This window comes from Pempheris klunzingeri, chromosome 8 (genome assembly GCF_042242105.1).
Source record: "Pempheris klunzingeri isolate RE-2024b chromosome 8, fPemKlu1.hap1, whole genome shotgun sequence".
NCBI classification, from domain to species: domain Eukaryota; kingdom Metazoa; phylum Chordata; class Actinopteri; order Acropomatiformes; family Pempheridae; genus Pempheris; species Pempheris klunzingeri.
In genome coordinates, this window is record NC_092019.1 from 22,849,924 (window position 1) to 22,868,415 (window position 18,492).

At 42.9% G+C, this 18,492-nt stretch overlaps 1 protein-coding gene across 2 annotated transcripts in view; it reads right to left on the reverse strand.

The window, feature by feature from the left end:
* Window positions 1-1,682: 1,682 nt before the first annotated feature.
* Window positions 1,683-18,492, reverse strand: part of mtmr11 (myotubularin related protein 11) — a 29,084-nt gene continuing 12,274 nt past the window's right edge. For both annotated transcript variants that reach the window (XM_070835605.1, XM_070835606.1), the window contains exons 3-17: window positions 17,166-17,302; window positions 16,918-16,987; window positions 16,142-16,281; window positions 15,591-15,675; window positions 13,033-13,180; window positions 12,533-12,620; window positions 11,883-11,971; window positions 11,087-11,214; window positions 9,953-10,031; window positions 9,285-9,355; window positions 7,182-7,354; window positions 6,629-6,799; window positions 6,130-6,348; window positions 5,139-5,459; window positions 1,683-2,751 (exon numbers count right to left, since the gene is read on the reverse strand). In XM_070835605.1, coding sequence (XP_070691706.1) covers window positions 2,299-2,751; window positions 5,139-5,459; window positions 6,130-6,348; window positions 6,629-6,799; window positions 7,182-7,354; window positions 9,285-9,355; window positions 9,953-10,031; window positions 11,087-11,214; window positions 11,883-11,971; window positions 12,533-12,620; window positions 13,033-13,180; window positions 15,591-15,675; window positions 16,142-16,281; window positions 16,918-16,987; window positions 17,166-17,302 — 2,372 coding nt within the window. In that variant the 3' untranslated portion in view covers window positions 1,683-2,298. The remainder of the gene's footprint in view (window positions 2,752-5,138; window positions 5,460-6,129; window positions 6,349-6,628; window positions 6,800-7,181; window positions 7,355-9,284; window positions 9,356-9,952; window positions 10,032-11,086; window positions 11,215-11,882; window positions 11,972-12,532; window positions 12,621-13,032; window positions 13,181-15,590; window positions 15,676-16,141; window positions 16,282-16,917; window positions 16,988-17,165; window positions 17,303-18,492) is intronic.

Sequence of the window (18,492 nt, forward strand, 5' to 3'; positions counted from 1 at the left end):
TGGAGCAGGAGTCTCTTATATTTCGCTGTGTGATGAAACAACATAATGATTCAGAAAAACGCCTCATTCATATTTTTATTAGCATGCAGGTTTTCTAGTTATTCTGTATAAAAACAGAGTTTCATTCTACTGAACAAGATGTTGGAAACTGCAGAGACCAAACAGAGTTTTCCATTTAACATACAGTTACCTGTGCAGTAGATATTTTGTATATTTAATGTTCCCTGTTGGGCGAGTTCTTACTTTGTACATTTTCTGTGAAAGTATTGCACATATTTGCACATGATTCTCCAATTGTTTTACTCTGACTGTACATATCATGCGAGACGGCTGGATTTTACATTTTAATTCTATTGTACAGTGCCATGCTACTTTTTAAGTGTTCCAGATCATATGTAAATATTTATTTTGTTAAAAAATAAAGTTTGTGAGCCGTGTACAAAAAAGGAATTAGTTTATTTTTGTGGCATAGATTCAGGTACCAAACACAGATGAGAGTTTCTGAGCTGCTAACACTTTTTATTCATCAGGATCAAAACATGCGGATACAAAAAAAAATATGTACATCTGGCAAATTGAAGTGGAGTTCGTACCAAAAACATTAAATTATACAATGATACAGACCGACAGGTGAAGTCAGCGGAGGATCAGATTAGATTTTCCATGCAACAGGACAAAGATGACCATGCGTCTTCTCCGTGGAAGACGAGTGAATGCATTGGCATCACGACTGGAGAGCTCTGAAATTGTAGCTGATATCAATGTGCCTTGATATTGATGTGATGAATATTTACAGCAATTTAATAATTCATAGTGCTATCGAGTGAGGTACCTTTTGACATGAGAGAAGGTCGGCATCAGTCAGACATCTGACAACTGTTGTCCTGCCTAAAAAACTACTCAGAAAAACATGCTTTTTCAAATACCCGACGATGCTGTTTCAATGATCCGTGGGAGCGGGGCCAGTGCATCTACTTGACACCCACATCATGCGAACGACAACCTGTTTGGATTTAAAGGCGCCGGACCAGATGCTTCCCTTTGTGCTTTAAATGCAGTCAGGCCCTTCCAAGTCCTTGACCTAAATGCTGGTTGCATACTAATGCACCACCAGGCAGGCAAAATAGATAAAATGAAAAGTAAACACAGGAAGAGAGAAGCTTCCCTTTGCATCCACCGCTCGTGCCTTCTCAAGGTACGGCCATCAAAAGGCAGAGTAATGTTTGTTTTTTTGACTCCGTACTAAATTTGGTCAGAAACGATTCAGAAATCACACTTATCTGCATGTATGACAAGATAAATTGACGGATAACGGTCAGAAATACTTGAAAGAAAGATGAAAGTTTAAATAAGGTTACATGGCTGAAGCCCTGAAATGATGTTGTTCATGTAGGGAGTCGTATGCAGCGACTTTAGCCGCATCCAGGATAACGGAGCACTCAGAGCTGAATATAGGCCTCGCTGCTCCCGAACACACATGCAAGTGGAGAGATATGAGAGCGGGACCGAAATAGCTCTCATGCCCTAAATTCCACATTAAAGTCACTGGTCGCAGCGCCTGGAGTTCAAAAATGACAGTTTTCAAAGATGATCACTTTCCAAACGATACTGTAATTCAAAAAGGAATTCATGAAGCAAATTTTTGCACATTAGGATGACATGATAACGATCTAAAGCGCTAGTGGAAAAAAAAAAAAAAGTCTAATGGTCACACAGGTCAGACCCAGTGAGGCGCTGGGGTGTGTCCATTCACTGTCAAAGCGCCCTAAGAACCACCTTATCGCACCCATGTCGCTGTCCCGCTCAGCCACTGTGACCCACTTGTGATAAGAAGCTAAAAATGGAAACTTGAAGCTGTCTTTCTCTCTTGAAGGGTGACCTGACATCTACAAAATGTGTCGACTGCATTTTAGGACACTGCCGGATGTGCTCGTGAAGATGTGTCGGCGTACGTTCCGACATCTTCAGCCCTTTTTCTTTTTGTCTTAGACATACTCATCAGTGGAATAGTTTCTTTACAAATATAAAAAACAGTTATCACATTTTTTAGTACAGTACAGACGATAAGTAGCAGAGTCGAGAGCTCTTGCACTGATTATTTTATACTACTGCAGTTCCCTGTGGTCCACCCCAACGTTTTTATCACCTTGTAGTCAATCAGCTCCCGTCTGGGTCTCCTCAGCACGACACCACAGAGGGACACGTTGGTTTCATACTGTGCAGGCAGGTGATTTGGTTATAGTACCTGATCATGGCGTCTGTATCATATAGGAGACCAGTTAAGACCAGGAACAGACCTCAGGAAGCCACCGAGGGCCCGTTGCTCTTAGGCAGCTTAGTGTTATTGGGCGCTGGGTAATAACGCTGGTCAGGGCGGGCCTCTGTTACTGAGGAGTGCCCGAACAGGAAGGTGTGCTTGTTGCTGCCGCCATTGTCTTTGTGGCCGGGCCTGTATGGCGGAGCTGAGGCGGGCGGAGGGCCTCTGGAGGTCTGGTGGTTGGCGGAGGTAGGAGGGGGAGCTGCTCTGGGCACCGCCGTGCCCTGAGGCCTCGACGCTGGGAAGAGGAAGGTGCCGTTGTTGGTGTTCTGGTTCAGGTTGGTGTCGGTCCGCCGGGCCTCAGCCGTCTTGGTGGGTGGGTTTGGATCCGCGCTGGTGGACGCTTGTGCTAGCTTGTCTTTGAGCTGCTGCACCTCCAGGGCCAGTCGCTCCACAGGGTGGCGGTGGTTTGCGGAGATGGGATGGGAGAAGGCCTGAGGATGGAGGGCAACGTGATCAGTTGGTCACTACCTTCACTTGTTCAACCTCATCACATCCGTCACAGTCTTCTTAATGTTTACCACTTGGATCACTATTAAAGTAGAAGTCTGGTGATGTGCTTTATTTTCATAGTGTCAACAAATCCTATTAAAATAAGATCAAAGCCAACACTGAACGGATCCTAATAACAAGCATTGTCTGTGTATCCAAAGCCTGACATATCTTATTCGTACTGTTGTACGCCTGTTCTAGGTTGACTAAACTATGTTTGCCTGTTTGTTTTAACTCTGATGAAGACACAGTTGTGTCAAACGATGAACCCTCCCACGGACGATTGAAGCTTGCGGAGCAGCACCTGATTCAGCTGCACACTGCTGGAAGATGTGAATAATACTGTTTCACCAAGATATCTTATTCCTTTATTCCATAGACCTCCATGGCTGCCCAAAAGATACAATTATGACTAAAAGACATTGTTGCACTGGTTGATATGTGGGCACAGTAGTCTTGAGTAGATATCACACACACACACACACACACACACACACAGCTGCCTTAAATACTCTATGGTGCACCAAGGGTGTGTTCATCCATGGCTGAAAATAGTCCCCGACAAATGCACTATTTAGTCTTGTTTGAGTAATGTTTGCCAAAAACTACAGGGAGAATATTTAGCCATTTTAAATAAAACCTGAAACTATACACACATTCTGTGACCTGTTTTTAAAGATTTATGCCTTCAGCAGGAAGGAGTGGGCTTGGAGCTGAGAGTCACACACAGGGTGGGGAAGTCTGAGAGTACGGGGAGATGGACTGACACATTGTTGGTTGTGATCTTTTCATGGAATTTGTTGACAAAAACAAAGATATAGAACACCACCATCCTTATCTTCTAACAGTCAGACAGTGTTACGTCAACACACCAAGGTACCATTTTAATAGGTACACCTGTACAATCTAATGCTACCGATTGGGTATTTGTTGCCATTGTTACAGATGTGTATAGTAATTGTTTATGTTGTGGTTAGTGGTTTAGTAGTACTAATATTAAGTGTACATGAGAGTTGTTTGGTGTCATGTCAAGACTTTGATACAACTATGAAAAAGCAACAGACAATTATCAATTATCCAGGAAAGGAAACCAAAGCTAAGTGGTGCTAGTTTTAGACCCACAGAGGTTCCCAGGAGCAAACGTTCAGTCATTCCTGAATGAAAAAGAAAGAAAAGGGGATTTTGTGGGCCTGGAGGGGCACTTTAATGGTGTGTGAAATAGTAGGGAAACACTTCAGTTAAACAAAAGAACAGAATCTCTCCCCCCCGCGTTGTTAACCTGAGATGGGGCTTTAGCGGTTTGAATGGTTTTACTTGTTCCTCTACAGCTCCCTCAAAATAGATGACTGCACCCACCCACACAGCCCTCAACTATTCTTAACATCACCATGGGGACACTGACGGACGCGCTGTTGCACAGACATCGCCGAGGCAGTACCGCGTCCATATTGGGAGTTGTCAATCAACTGCTCCAACTTATCTGCATATCGAACGTCATGAAGTGAGAGGATACAGCACAGAGGACGAGACGAGGCAGAACACAGCGGCTCTCCGGAAGCTATATTTAATAAGAGTTGTGGAGGATGTCGCCCACTCGATAAACCCAATGACTCATCTGCAGCTAGACGCTCAAACCTGCAATATTTAAAGTGTACTGTATTGGGCTTTGAACGGATGCCTGCCCAACTTTTTATCACTTAAAATGAATCAAAATGTATATTATTTGTTGCATCTTTCACCAACTCTCAGGTTGAAGTGGAAACCTTTTCCACACACTGTATTACAGGTTACATCCTTTAGGAGCTAAAATCTACATTAGAGTGTAAACACAAAGAGTCACCTAGCCTGTTGCGTTGCGGTTCACCACTTCACCTTAACTCCTTGAATGTAGCACCAAATAATCAGCACTAATCCTTTTCTGGTGTCGTGACATTTAATGCTTTGAAAATTGGGTGTCTATCAACACTGAGCTGGAAGGACTCTAAAACTTTAAAATGCAGCTGTGGAGCTATTGGCTACAGTTCAACAGGCTTTTGATATGAATAAATAGATAGAATAACATCACTCTCAACCTGTAAACCACAGCTTCAAAACATTTCTGGCTTGTGACCCCTTGAAAAGAGTTGTCCAGTTGCGGCCTCTCATCATAGATCATCAACCAAAGAGTGTCTTTTCATTCTGTTTCATCCATTCAGACCGTTTCATTCAAAGGATTTTTAGAGAGGTGAGGAGGTGAGCATACTGTATTTTTGGGCTTTTTGTGTGCATTTTATTCATCTGGACCTCCCTTAATTTCAACTTAACCACCTATGGGACACTGCCAACATACCTGTGCATGGAGCGCCCCCCGGAGGTAGCACTCCCTCCACAGACCCATGCAGGGCCCCATGAGGTGGGGCAGCAAGGGCTCATAGGGGTCAAGCGGTCCTTGAGGTCCAGAGGTGGAGGTGAGACTTTGGGGAAACTCAGTCAGGGCCCAAGCTTTCAGCAGCCGCTCCAGGCCAGGCACGTTCTCAGAGGACGCCGCCCTCCGGTGGCTCTTCTTGTAAACTCCTGAGCTGCTGCTGCTGCGCCAGGGAAGCAGGTTGGCAGGACAGGAGAAGGTGCCTCGAGAGAGGAGGAAGACCGAGCCGGGGATGGTGTCAGCCAGCTGGTGGGCAGACGTGGGTGGATAAGATACTGTTAGAGAAAGTGGTGAGTCACAGACCCCCGCAAAAATAACCTAACAATACAATTTTTATAATTCACACCAACAGGCTAGTGTCTTGCTGTGACATGTAAAGAGTATGTTTATTCAAAAGTAACTACTAAACATCCTTATATGCAGTCCTATAACCAGAGAAGAGCAATAAATCAGTGAAACTTGCTGATGATCAGTTTGAGGGACATTATAGTCCAACAGTCCTGAAGGATTCAATAGGATGCAGGTTTTGTGACTACCAGAAGAGGGTGCAGTGGCCTTTTGGAAATACGAGAGGCATTAAAAGTTGTCAGCTCAGTCAGGAAATCAGACCATTTCCCAGTAACAAAATCTGTAAGCACCTCATATTCTCTGATACTGATAACCTGTTAAAGTAGAATCTCCCTTTACTCCTCAGTGAAGAATGTCTGTGTTGCTTTCTAGCTGTACATCTACCATGATAAGCATCTGACATCTGTCCAAAATTGATGAGATTAATTTCTACTGAAATGATCCATTTTAAACAAAAAGCTGCAAAGAAATAACACCAGACGCTCTCTGGTGTCATCCTGTGGTAAAGCTGCAGCTCCCACTACAGCCACTAGAGGGTGTGCTGCATCATAAAAGATGGCTGCCCTACCCTGTGTGCATCTGGGTTTGTGTTGAGGTTGCCGTTGAGCAGCGGTTGGAGTGGAGGGATTGAGGGGACAGGTTGGGTGAAGCGGTCTCGTCTGTGCTTGCTGTACTGCAGGGCCCAGTCCCACACGGGGGGAAGAGGAGGGTCAGATGGGTCTGAGGAAGAATCCGGAGGAAGCACATCTCTCCAGCCATTGACCGGTGTGTAGGACTGCCCGAGGTTCTGGGTAGACAAGGATATACATTTACCATTTATACAAGGTAGGGATTTGTGTAGGGCACTTAATTCCTCATGATAAAGAGAACATTACAACAAGATCCAGAAATGTCCCAGCAGTATTTTACTATCTATAATAAAAGCAAATGGTATTGTAATGACTTTAATATGTAATGAACACAAAGGCCCTACTGTAAAGATAACACAGTGGAGTTGCATGATTATTATTCTAATCAATACTGTATTCAGGCTGTAGTTGTCAGAACCCCTCTCAGGTGTCTGGTACCTGGGAGCGTTTGCATCTCTCTCGCTGACAGTTGGCCAGGAAGCTGGAGAAGAGCGGCAGGTGAACGCTGTCGTGTAAGGCCAACAGGAAGTCATCTGTCAGCTGGAAGCGAGAGGGATACTGGGACAGCAGCTGCCAAACACAGTCCAGGAAGAGCAGGAAGACTGGAGCCTGTAGGGATGGAGGGAAGGGAACTTAGCATGTGAGCAGACTTTATTCCTTTGGTGTCTTTAATTTACAAGGTGCTTCACGAGTGCGCATAAAAAGCAATACCATAAAATACAACTGTACTTTCAGATGAAGGCCTAACACTGAGAAATGCGGTCTAAAAATATCTGGTATTTTGTCTTACAGTGTTTTAATGGAGTGGACGTGCATCTGGGTCACATTTTATGAGATCATGTTTTCATGATATACAGTAGTCTGTCACAATACAATTACAATTATTATGAATTATTGTCCAACCCTACATGCAAGACTGGACTATACTCCATCATTCAGACATCACAGTTCAATGCAACAGTGCAGTTTTGGTGCGAGGCCTGACCCTCACCTCCTCCTTGTCGTTGTCGCGGTGGTAGTTGATGCGGCTGTAGAAGCGGTGGCCGGCCATCACCCACTCCTTCTGCACCAGGCTCTGGAAACCGTGTTGGGTCCGACAGTGGGGGTCGCACATCACCTGCACCAGGCTGGATACCACACAGCTCAGGTCCCGGTCGTCTGCTTCTGTAACACCAAAGCAGGGGAATCACATTTTAACAGGCCATTAGACTTATGAAACGTACTGTACATCACAGTGCTGGAGATGTGCAGAGGTGTCTGTTGTTTGTAATGTGTTTGCTATTCATTTTGTTTAGCTATCATTAAGAGATATATACCGTACTTCATACAACCCTGTAATTTACAACCGCCATTTCATTCTGCTGTTACTCCTCTTAGGGCTTAAAATCAATTGAGAGAGGAAGAGAGAGAGAGAGAGAGAGAGAGAGAGAAAAGGGGACGACCTGCAGATAAAGATGATGATGCTGATGACAAAGACAAAAGGCAAGGACCGAGTGCCAGACACAACAAAATAGGGAGAGGCACACTGAGTTTTCTGGGGCTAGTGTAGTGAGTCATTTCTGCTACTGCCAGCCAGTGACACATCTGCTACAACGAGGAGGCAATGAGCTCCGACTGATATATGGACCTCTCAGCTGAACAGGCCTCGGTCACATGCAGCTGTGGAGTGGCAGAGACAGTCAAACACCAGCAGCAAGTAGTAAACATCCTGAGCTGAAAACACCCATTGTTTGACGAATGCAGTGTTGGGTCTGTGTTTCTGGGTGTTGATGAATAAACCACAAGCAGCCAGACCAGATGATTAGAAATAAACAAAAGCCTACTGTCTGTAAAATGAGTCATAACATGGAATCTAAGGAGCACTGTGAAGTATTAGCTTTTCAAATCACCCCTCTTTTGTGTTGGTTTGCTCCCATTCCTTCAGCGTCAGACACATCTCTAAGTGCAGTTAGGATGGCAAACAAAAATTCAGTGTTACTGTTTCTTGGTAGCTGAAGCATTGCCAGAGTCAGAGCAACAATGACACGACTATTCAGTTGGAAATAACTTGGAGGTGAAGACTGATGACCTTGCAGATTGCAGCCTCAGCCAGACACTCTTAGGTAACATTCACTCCACGTTTGGGTTTACCCAAGTAGCTTTCCCCGTCACCTGATCCAACTCCCTGCCAGGAGGTGATCTGTTGACACCTCTACTCCACAACAAACAACAGTCAGCATCTTCGTTTATGCGACCCACAGTCACATGGAGGTGAGGTGAGGTGGTGTTCTACGGGAGAAACTCCAACACAGCAACACTCAGGCGGGGGCTTTCGAGTATCCCCACACCCACCCAGTCTCACTCATCCCAGGCGACTCCAGGAAAGGAAACTCCAGTGGCTGTCTACACTTACTGCTGCTCTATCCTCCACAGTAGCAATGTCTCCTTTCCCACCAGAGAAGTAACATTTCACATCTGAACAGCCACTTATTGTAGCCAGGGGTCAGGTCAACAAGGCCTCTGCTTTCAACTGATGCTGGAATAGCAGCACACCACACCCGCCCTTGTGGGTGGTGGGCTTACACAGCACTAACAGACCTGCTGTACTACTAAAAGTTCAAACCAATAGTGAACAATGAAAGACCGTACACAACATCCACACTGTATTACAGCTCTGTGCTGACAGACAGTCACAGATCCACTTCATTCTCTTGAAACCCTTTAACTGATACTTTAGTACTGTGAACTGTTGTTGAATATATGTGTGGGTCTATAAGCGCCTATATTAGAGTAATGTGAGGAAGCATGTGGAAGGAGGCTATTTGCTTTGTGTTAAAAAGTATAAATTTGAATTTTACCTTACGGTAACTGTCTTGGGATGAATACAAGTCCTCCATAATATGTTTTAATCTCATATGGAGCCAATCTCTCCTCTCAGATGGCAGAAAGCATGTTGTATGGAGGCCTATTGACAGTGTGCATGTAGACTCAGTGAAGTGTGCTTGTCGATGGTATACAGCTACCTCAGGGCAAGCCCTAATGTGGGATTAATGACAGGGAGGCGCTGTGAATAATGAATGGATTGAATAATATGAGCCTCGGTCACATGACTCACCTTGCAGTGCCACAGTCAGGTGACCACCGCGAAGCAGGCAGGCGACCTCTGTAGCTTTCTTCAGACATGACCTGGAGACAGAGAGGCAGGTTGATAACATCAAATCGCATTCATCTCATTACAGCGATAATTATTGTGTATATAATTGTTTCTTTGTGTATATAGGTTTTTTCCTCGGTATATATTATATTATTGCTATTTAATTTTCTATTTCTTTTAACTGTGTGCTTTTGTCTGTCCCCTTTGAGCTGCTGTAACAGCAAACTTTCCCCACTGAGGGATCAATAAACGATATCTAAAATCTAACACAGACATCCCATTACAAACATGTGTCAAAAATGTTGGAGTTAAACAATTTAGCATAAATTATTATCAATGCTTTCTCAGCAGATGTTCTATAACCCAGTAAATATCAGATAATACTCATGGGAGCAACTTTTTGAAGTTTCCCCATAAAGGATGATGCATTTAACAAACATACACTGACCCCAAGTGACCAGCAGTTTTTGGATGCTGTATGTACATAGAAACCGAATACTTTAATAAGCATGCATTCACTTCTGCATGCATTCACTTCTGCAAACATCTTGTGTCAAAGGATTTTTAATGCCTCATCATGTTATGGATGACATGAATTGCCAGACTCAGATCCAGATCAGAGCTGATACCTGGTGTAGTCTAGCCAGCGGGTGCTTTCCAGGGTAGATAACCATTTGTCATCAGGCACTGACACAGATGTGGAGATGTCTAGAGGCCAAAACAGGAAAAAAGGCAGATCATGTTCAGACATTATGTCACTCAACAAATCCAAAACAGCTTTGATCTAGAGCACAGTTAGAAATAAAGCTTTTAATGAAGCACAGGAACTAACATCAGGTCTTCAACATGTGCAGAAATACTGCTTTGATGAAAACGTCTATGCTTCTCTGTCTATTATTGCTGTCTATTATTTACTGCAGGTTATGAAATCTAGTATCCATTTCACACCAAAGGAAAGCTAGCTTCTCAAACTAAATTGTCCACATCTTAAATGGGACCCTAAATGCAAAATCCACATAATCTCAGGGGGATTAGCCTTTAATGCTATTCCCAAAGTCTATTTTCATTTTCTACCTAGTTGTTTTGATGAATCAAAGCCCACTGCCAGTAAGCCAACCAAATACATCTTAATGGTTGTTTTTACGGAACAATCCTCTGAGCTGTGAGCCACTCACCCACAAAAGACAAAACACTGAGCTGACAAACGTGTGAACCGTGATAATCGCCGACCCTTGAACATTGTTCGTGTGCAACAGAGAGCGAGAGACAGAGTGAGCCTGTGTGCGAGTGTGAGATAGGTCAGCATTTCAATTCCAGGACCACTGGTTGTAGACGGCCGTGAGTTTTGTCATCTCTCTGTTTACTCCACTGTGGAATGTGCTCTGTGTGCCGACATGACAAAAGCAGCAATAAAGACCATTTCAAAAAGCCTGTTTTGACTTGTCACTGTATGAGAGGGACGACCCAAACAGCTCTGCACAACACTCATGTAATTGCACATTTTGAAATGTGCATCAAATGGGATAAAGAAAGTGAAGAAAACTCAGAGAGCCTCAGTGGTTTGAAGGACATTTAAATTCTTCAAATAAGTAAGTAACTTAAGTAAATAAATAAGATTTAGTTTGGTGCAACATCAGCCCTGTTGTGACAGAGGTTTATACACCCAGTGGACACCTCATTAGTGTTTTTTGTGTTGTGTCTAAATACATATTTGCTCAGGTGTTGTGTGCGGCGGATGTGTGTGTTTTAAGTCTTATCCCCACCTCCCAGACAGAGGGCGCGCAGGCGGCTGTGTGCCAGCTGGATATCAGCAGGCGAGGGCAGCTCCTCGCCCAGCTCCACCACCACGCACAGAGAGGACTGGCAACCAAACAGGATCATCTCCAGGTTCCTACAGAACAACACACCACGTTAGCACGCTGCAGCAAGCTGGGATTACTTTGTGATCAAGTTGCCTTGCAGCGGCTTTTTGATTTGCTTCTTTGTCAGCGGTAGATTTCATCTCTCAAGGCTTGAAGGTTTAATGCCTAAAAAATTTCCTCATTAAAACCTCCTTATTGCCTCATCAGCCTGTTATTGTGACTTCACACTGAATTAGGTGGCTTTTAAACTGTAGCCTCAAACTTCTTTAACAGCTTTAGCCAGCTGCTACTTTACTGAGGGCTATTTTAAATGTTTAGTTTCCTTAAAACTTACTAAGGAGACAGCAATCGGACATTAGTCATTCCAGTTTCCCTACATCAAGTTTCCTTTCCCTGGTACTGTTTGACATTTCCCATGTAATTAGGAAGGATGGAATTATTTCTTTTGTAGCACCCTTTAATTTAGATTTGGACAGAGCTAATGGTTAAATTTTTTCTTTAACAAAGTTTCCTACAGCTGCTTCAAGGCTTAACATCAAACCTGTTATTAGCTTACTGTACGCCTTGCTTTGCCTTGTAACAGTTGCAGCCTGCAGTCACCAGTACAGCTAAATCATCTTAAAACACATTCAAATGTTAGTGCTCATGCTGACAGGCACACATGCACTAACACACACACACACACACACACACACACCTGATGTCGTCTTTCTCATGGTAGATGTTGTTCTGGAAGCTGGCCATTCGCAGTAGATCGCTGCCTCGGGGGTGTCGCCAACACCAGCGCTGCAGTGAAAAAACACAATTTCGCCCTCTTTGATAACACGTTCCACATTGTTAAAATCCCCTCAAGGCACCCACTGTGTCTGTGCTCATCTTGTAATTTGTGTCATAGGAATGTCAGTAAGAAGGAAGAACACATGTGAAAGTATCATTCAGCGTCTCTTTCTCACAGCTTGTGCCGTTTCCTCCAGATGAGAGACTTGAATCTTTCTGATCTTCAGCATATTTGTTGGAGATTTTACACACTTAAATGTGGTCTCATCTCCATAACATATAACTGAGTACTCTCTGCAGCACCTTAAATATGTTTTGTGAGCATTCCTATTTTTATAGCAAATTACATTTGACAAAATTTGTCTCTCAGTTCTTTGGTTTTAGAGTTACAAATGCAAGAATTATAAAGTCCAGGACCATCAGAATAATATATCAAATCTCTAGAAAAATGTATTCAAACATAGAAAATGTTGTTCAAAAAACAGCCTTGAAAGAAAAGCCTAGTTCACAGGACATGAATTCAACACATGAATTCATGAAGCGATGTTTCTCAATGCTAAGTGCACTCACAGGGATGCGTCCTTCATTGAAGTGGGCGAAGCTTTTCTTCAGCTCAGTGTCTAAAACCTTCTGAGGAACCACGATGAACCTGGGCAGGCTGACGGGAAACACAACGCTCAGCTTTATTGAGTGACAGCAGCAATGGAAGATGGATGAGAATTTCTGCATTCAAAAGGCCAACATTGATCTTGTGGAACACATCAATTAAGCATACTGAGTGCGTCTTCTTCACATCTTTTTTAGGAGTTTCTTGCTTTCGCCTGACATTCTCAGTTTCCCTCATATCCTGCATCCCAAAAACATTCTCTTGTCAAAGTCTTGCAAGCAGATGTATTCACACGTTCCAAAAAGCACAAAGAGTGCTACTCAGTGCTATTCTTTGGCTTGGCGTTTCACGTTTTTCTGCATCACTGCTTATGAGATAACACTGAGAAAAGGATATTCGGGAAAAGTGATATACATCACACTAAACTGTGTTGCTTACTGTTCACCTCGGGTGTGAATTTTACCTGGTGGACATCTCGAAGCGGTCGTTGACCGAGCTGACTCTCCAGCCCGTGGCCCCACACCTCTCTACCTCTTGCTCCCAGTCTGAAGCAGACTCGAACCAGTTCATGTGGGCGTTTCGGCGACGGTTGCTTAGAAACTGCTTCATCTCTGGAGGAGGAAAATGATTCAAAACACATCGCATCTTTAATATCATGTGTAAGAGTGCAAATATTGTTTTGATACCTATGACCAGTTACAGTATATGATGATACTGTGACTTCTTAAATTATATTTTATACAAAGAGTACGTGGCTTTTCTGGGAAAAAAAAGCTTTTTAAGTCTTTTTTGAAGAGAGTTTTGGCAATTCAGCGAGATCAGCGAGTCCTGGTGTGGTATGAGGGACTGATCAGTGAGCAACTAATGGGATTGGAGCTTCATGAGTAGAGCTGATTGACTGAGAAAAAGCTTTTTTATTTCCAGCTTCTTCAATGCAAGGATTTGCTGTATTTCTCTGTTGTATATCATTGTAACTGAACACATCTGGATTTTGAACAGCTGGCTGGATGAAACAAGCTATTTAAAGATGTGACCTTGGACTTGAAACAGAGTAAAAAACACTTGATACTGGCTGTCTGCTGGAATGTTCAGCAGACAGACGCAGCTGACTGTGAGATGCCTCTGAACTAATCCAGTCGGAGCTCTTGCTTCCTTTTCTGCCAAACTAACTTTAGGGGGAGATCAAAATAGTCAAATCATGCAAATTCCCAATCTAACTCGTTTCAACAACTGAACAAAGAATTCAGAAAAATGTGTCTTAGTGGAACTGAAGTGAATAAACTTTATGTTCTTAACCCTTGCATACTGTTCATATTTTATACCTTCCCAGAATGCCTTCAAAGCCTTCAAACCTTCAAAGAATTCCCTCATAGTAAGTGTCTATACCAAATTTTAAACTACAGAGGCTATTTAGAATATCTAAAAAAGAGGAGACTTTTTGAACTTTAGGGTATTTTTACTGCTGTCAAATGTCAAAACGGGTCAAATTTGACCCGAACAGTATGTAAGGGTTAAATAACTAGGGCACTTGCTTGTCCTAATACGTGACTGAATCCTCTGGAAAGCCACAGTACTGTGAGTGATGTCGTCATACATTTACCAGACTGCACTTACACATTTAAATTCTTACGGTTTCTTTTTATGCCGTCATTATCAAATATATGATCAAATGTCTCTTTTATGCTTTTAAGGTGTTTTATGTGAAGCAACTGTCTAGCATTGTGTCAGATGCTTTTCGTGTTTCTGTGATGTTTATTTATATGAAATAACACGCGGCAAGACATGTTTCCCCTTGGAGACAATAAAGTTTACTCTCTGTCTCTCTCTCTGACAGAAAGCAAAGCACTGACCACACACTTGACCCCTGGGGCAAGGTTGAACTGTGGGTCATCTAGTGACTTGCTTCAGAGGGGGGCTTGCATTATTTATCCAACAACTGACAGTTATCTGCAGCCTGGTCGGCCCAGCGTAGTGTTAGCATAGCATAATGTATTGTAAAGACGGGCTCATATTACTCTATACGGTCGAGGTGAACAACCAGTGGTTTGGTTATAAAATATATACAGTATATATAATGGTTTCTTTTTTCTTTCACAAACTGAGCTTTTCAATCACTGACAAAATAGGCCCTTGAAAACTTTAGTGTGCTTCGCTTGCAAAACCACTCAGATTTCCTCACATCTGGTCATGGTTTCAAGGGTGATATTTTCATTTCATCATCATGGAGGAGAATTTTGCCAACCAAAGAGGATGTGAGCACAACAGTATATGTCATTATGGTCTGCACAGAAACCGTTATGTTTCCTGCTTAATATTCTCTCCAGTCTTATGAGTTATAAAATCACCTCCGGATGGTACAGAAGAAAGTAAAAATAGACACAAATAGATGAAACAGAGTTGAAGACACGGGTAAATGACAAACAGTGATCACAGTTTTGGGTACATTCTGTCCCTGGGGCTGGAGCGGGTGAAAACCAAAGTGAGAACAGACTCGATGCAGGCAAACCAGGAGAAAACTTTTAAGGCCTTACAGAGCAAGCACAGGACATGACTCACGTTCATGCTGCCTTTCTGGTTTATGTGGGCTTTTGCTTCTCACTTTCACTGAGCTGTTAATTCTCTGAATATTAATCACAGTGAAATATGCATTAACATCCAAACAGACACACAAGTAAGGCAGTGGTATGCGAAATAATAATTAATTTTCTCAGTTATTTTGGAAATATATCAAGATTATTTGGTTCAGGTCCGGATTATCTGTCTACACATTAGGACATTAGTCGGTGTGAATGGGTCCACACATACAGTAAACACCATTTTCATGAAATTATTATCATTATGAGTCTAGTGCATGCTAAGATGCAATCGTGAAAACAAAAAAAAATATGTGAGCTATATCTAAGAATCCCTCTGTGTTCTAGTCTGTAGGATGACAGACAGACTGAAAGACTGATAAGGTATTGTATGAGTTACGGGGGGGGGGGTGGGTATACATGAGGGTGCATACATTAATCTACTCACCTACACTCCCGAGGGCAGCGTTCTGGAAAGATAAAACTGACCCTGGCTTGAGAGGCTGGTAGGTCTTGGCGATGGTGTAGGTTATCTGAGGAGCGAAACCACAGAGAGCCCATCAACATGACAAAGGTCATCAGCTTTCAACATCAGGAGCCCGCAGAGTCAGAGTCAGGCCATCTATGGTACAGATTAGCTTCTCTACGCAGAAGTCTTTAGGCTCGTAAACTGACAAAAGACCAGTAGGACAGTATCCAGAGTCTTACACCCCCCCGCCACACACACACACGCACGCACGCACGCACGCACGCACGCACGCACGCACGCACGCACGCACGCACGCACGCACGCACACACGCACACACACACCGAAATATGGAGTTACATGCAAATACTAGCAACAACCCTAGTGCACAGATCTGAAGGAGAAGAATTAGAAAAAGAATAGATCTGTGAAAAGTAATTTCAAAATCAATCATCCTTAGACCATGTCCATTTCTGTGCTGCGCATGCACAAATTCAGCATTCAGTCCTAAAGTCAGGAGACAGATACACACCTCTATGACTTGTGTGTCAGGAGTGAGGCGGTCAAAGAGGAAGCAGATGACTCGCAGGTCCCTGCAGTAAAGCACCAGCTCCTCTGGGGTGAACTTCAGTGACGAGTTTGGAGTCACCAGCTTGGTCCTGTTTGGGCCCACTGTCACACAGGGGGGACAAATCAAACAGATGAGTCAAGAGACAAAGAACCCTTGAGAATAAGTTACGAACATATTTACAGTATGTAGCTTAGACCTATAGTGCACGGGCTCCACTAAAATTAACTTTACAGTATTTTTATTTCAACTGTATTTCTGTATTTCAGTAATGATCTCAGGGAAGTGCTTTTTCTACTTGAATCATAACACCTTCTTTGGTCCATTATGCCACTTTTAAAGTTCTTATCCTTAACATTTTCATGGAATCAATTTCTAATACTCTTCAATGACTAATATTTGCATTCACTAAGTCAACCATTTCTGAAATCTTAAGGATTACAACTTTAAACGTTTTTGGCTCCAAACCAATTTAGTGACAATAAGCAGCTGGTTGAAGTTATAACAAAATCCAGTTTTTAAAAACTATGCAACATCCTTCCTGGTGTCTTCATTATAAGAAACATAAGTCCTGAGAAAAAAATAACAATGACAGTAATAACAGGATTCAAGCACAGTACACTAGGCTGGGTGGGGCATCACATAAAAGAAATACTAGTCAATAAATCTCCAGTAATAGCATTACTGAAAATACTTTCTACTGGTCGTGAGTTAAAATGTGGTCATACGGTTTTACTTACCAACCACAACTTTCTCTATGGATGCCAAAGCCACATCATGATCCCCTAAAAGAACTGGGTCTGCATTGTCCTGCATTGTGAAAGTAATAAAAAGAATGTTAAAGAGCAAAGTTCACTCCTGTTATCACAGTTTTTGCATTATGTTAAATGTTCTTTACAATGCCACTCTTAAAACATACATTTACATAATAATGAAACATAATAGAGGAGCAGTATTTTAATCTGTGCAGGTGTTCTGGGGGACTCACATCAGGTTTGGGACTGTCCTGGGGCACAAAGGCCACTCTGAAGTGGGTACAGAAGAGGGTCCCAGACAGCCAGCCTCTTCCTTCCCTGGCAGTCAACTTCTTCCTCACCATAACAGCTCTCTGAAGTACACACTCGCCTAGTAGGGACAGAGGGGAGATGCAGTACAGCTGATACACGCTATTGTTTATGGATAATGCAGGTCAGCCAAGGGGTTTGATTTAACTACAGGACTGAACGTATACAGGGGGGCTTCTAGTGAGGATTCATAACAGGAAGTGTACAGACAAAGAAGCAGCAGCAAGGAAGTTCACTGGGAGTAACCTACTGGAAATGGGTGTAACAAACACCTTTAAACAAGTTGTTGCTTATTGTTTCAGGTCCTCAGGCCTCAGTAGATGGACAGACACACACTAATGCCACCTTATGGATGACAATCACTACTTAAATTACGTCAAATGTAATAATGTTCAATGATGCCAATGATAATCTGATAATTGCAGTATGAGCAAAGACCAATGAAAACCTAGCAAACAGAGCACCATTTACTGTTTAATGAAAGCTTAAATCTCTAAATCTAGACTTTCTGGTGTCTACAGAGGGAACAGAATTCCATCTGAAGCAAAACTATTTGTTTCACTTTTAATAGTATTTGATATGTTGAAATGTGTATATGTGTGCAGAGGGTGGTCGAAAGAAGAATCTTAAATTCCAGGACAAAGCTTTCAAAAACAGAAAAACATTTTACCAAGAAAAATGTCTTACACATAAACACAGATGTGCATAAACACCCTCACCAAAACACACACACAGACACACACAGAGCGGTGAGACAGCACATTCATAACAGTCTCCTGCAGGAATACAAAGCCTTTGCCAGCTAGACTGTGGGTTTCCATGGCAACTGAGTCCTGGATAGGGTAGACACAGAGAAAATGGCCTTTTTGTCTATGGCAAGAGTGTTTGGACAGACACAGGCAAAGCAAATGTTTTCATTCACTCAAAAGACCATCAAAAAGACGAAGAAAGACTCCTTGAAAACTGAAAAAACATTCTTAGGAAACACAAAATTCCTTCACAGCACATGTGGAAGGAACCAGCGCGGCACTTAAACTGAAAATGAGAGTAGAGCTGTTGGGCTGAGCCCAGTCCCTGCAGAATGCTTGCTCTTAGCTTAATTAATGTTTTGGGGTATACCAGGGCACAAACAGGAAACGGCCATTTTTACACATGACACACTTGTTTATGCTGTGAGAGAAAGAGGAAGAGGAGCCTTTGCTTCCAATGCCATAATTTGCGGATTGCACAAGAGGAGAGAAGTCTTTGGGC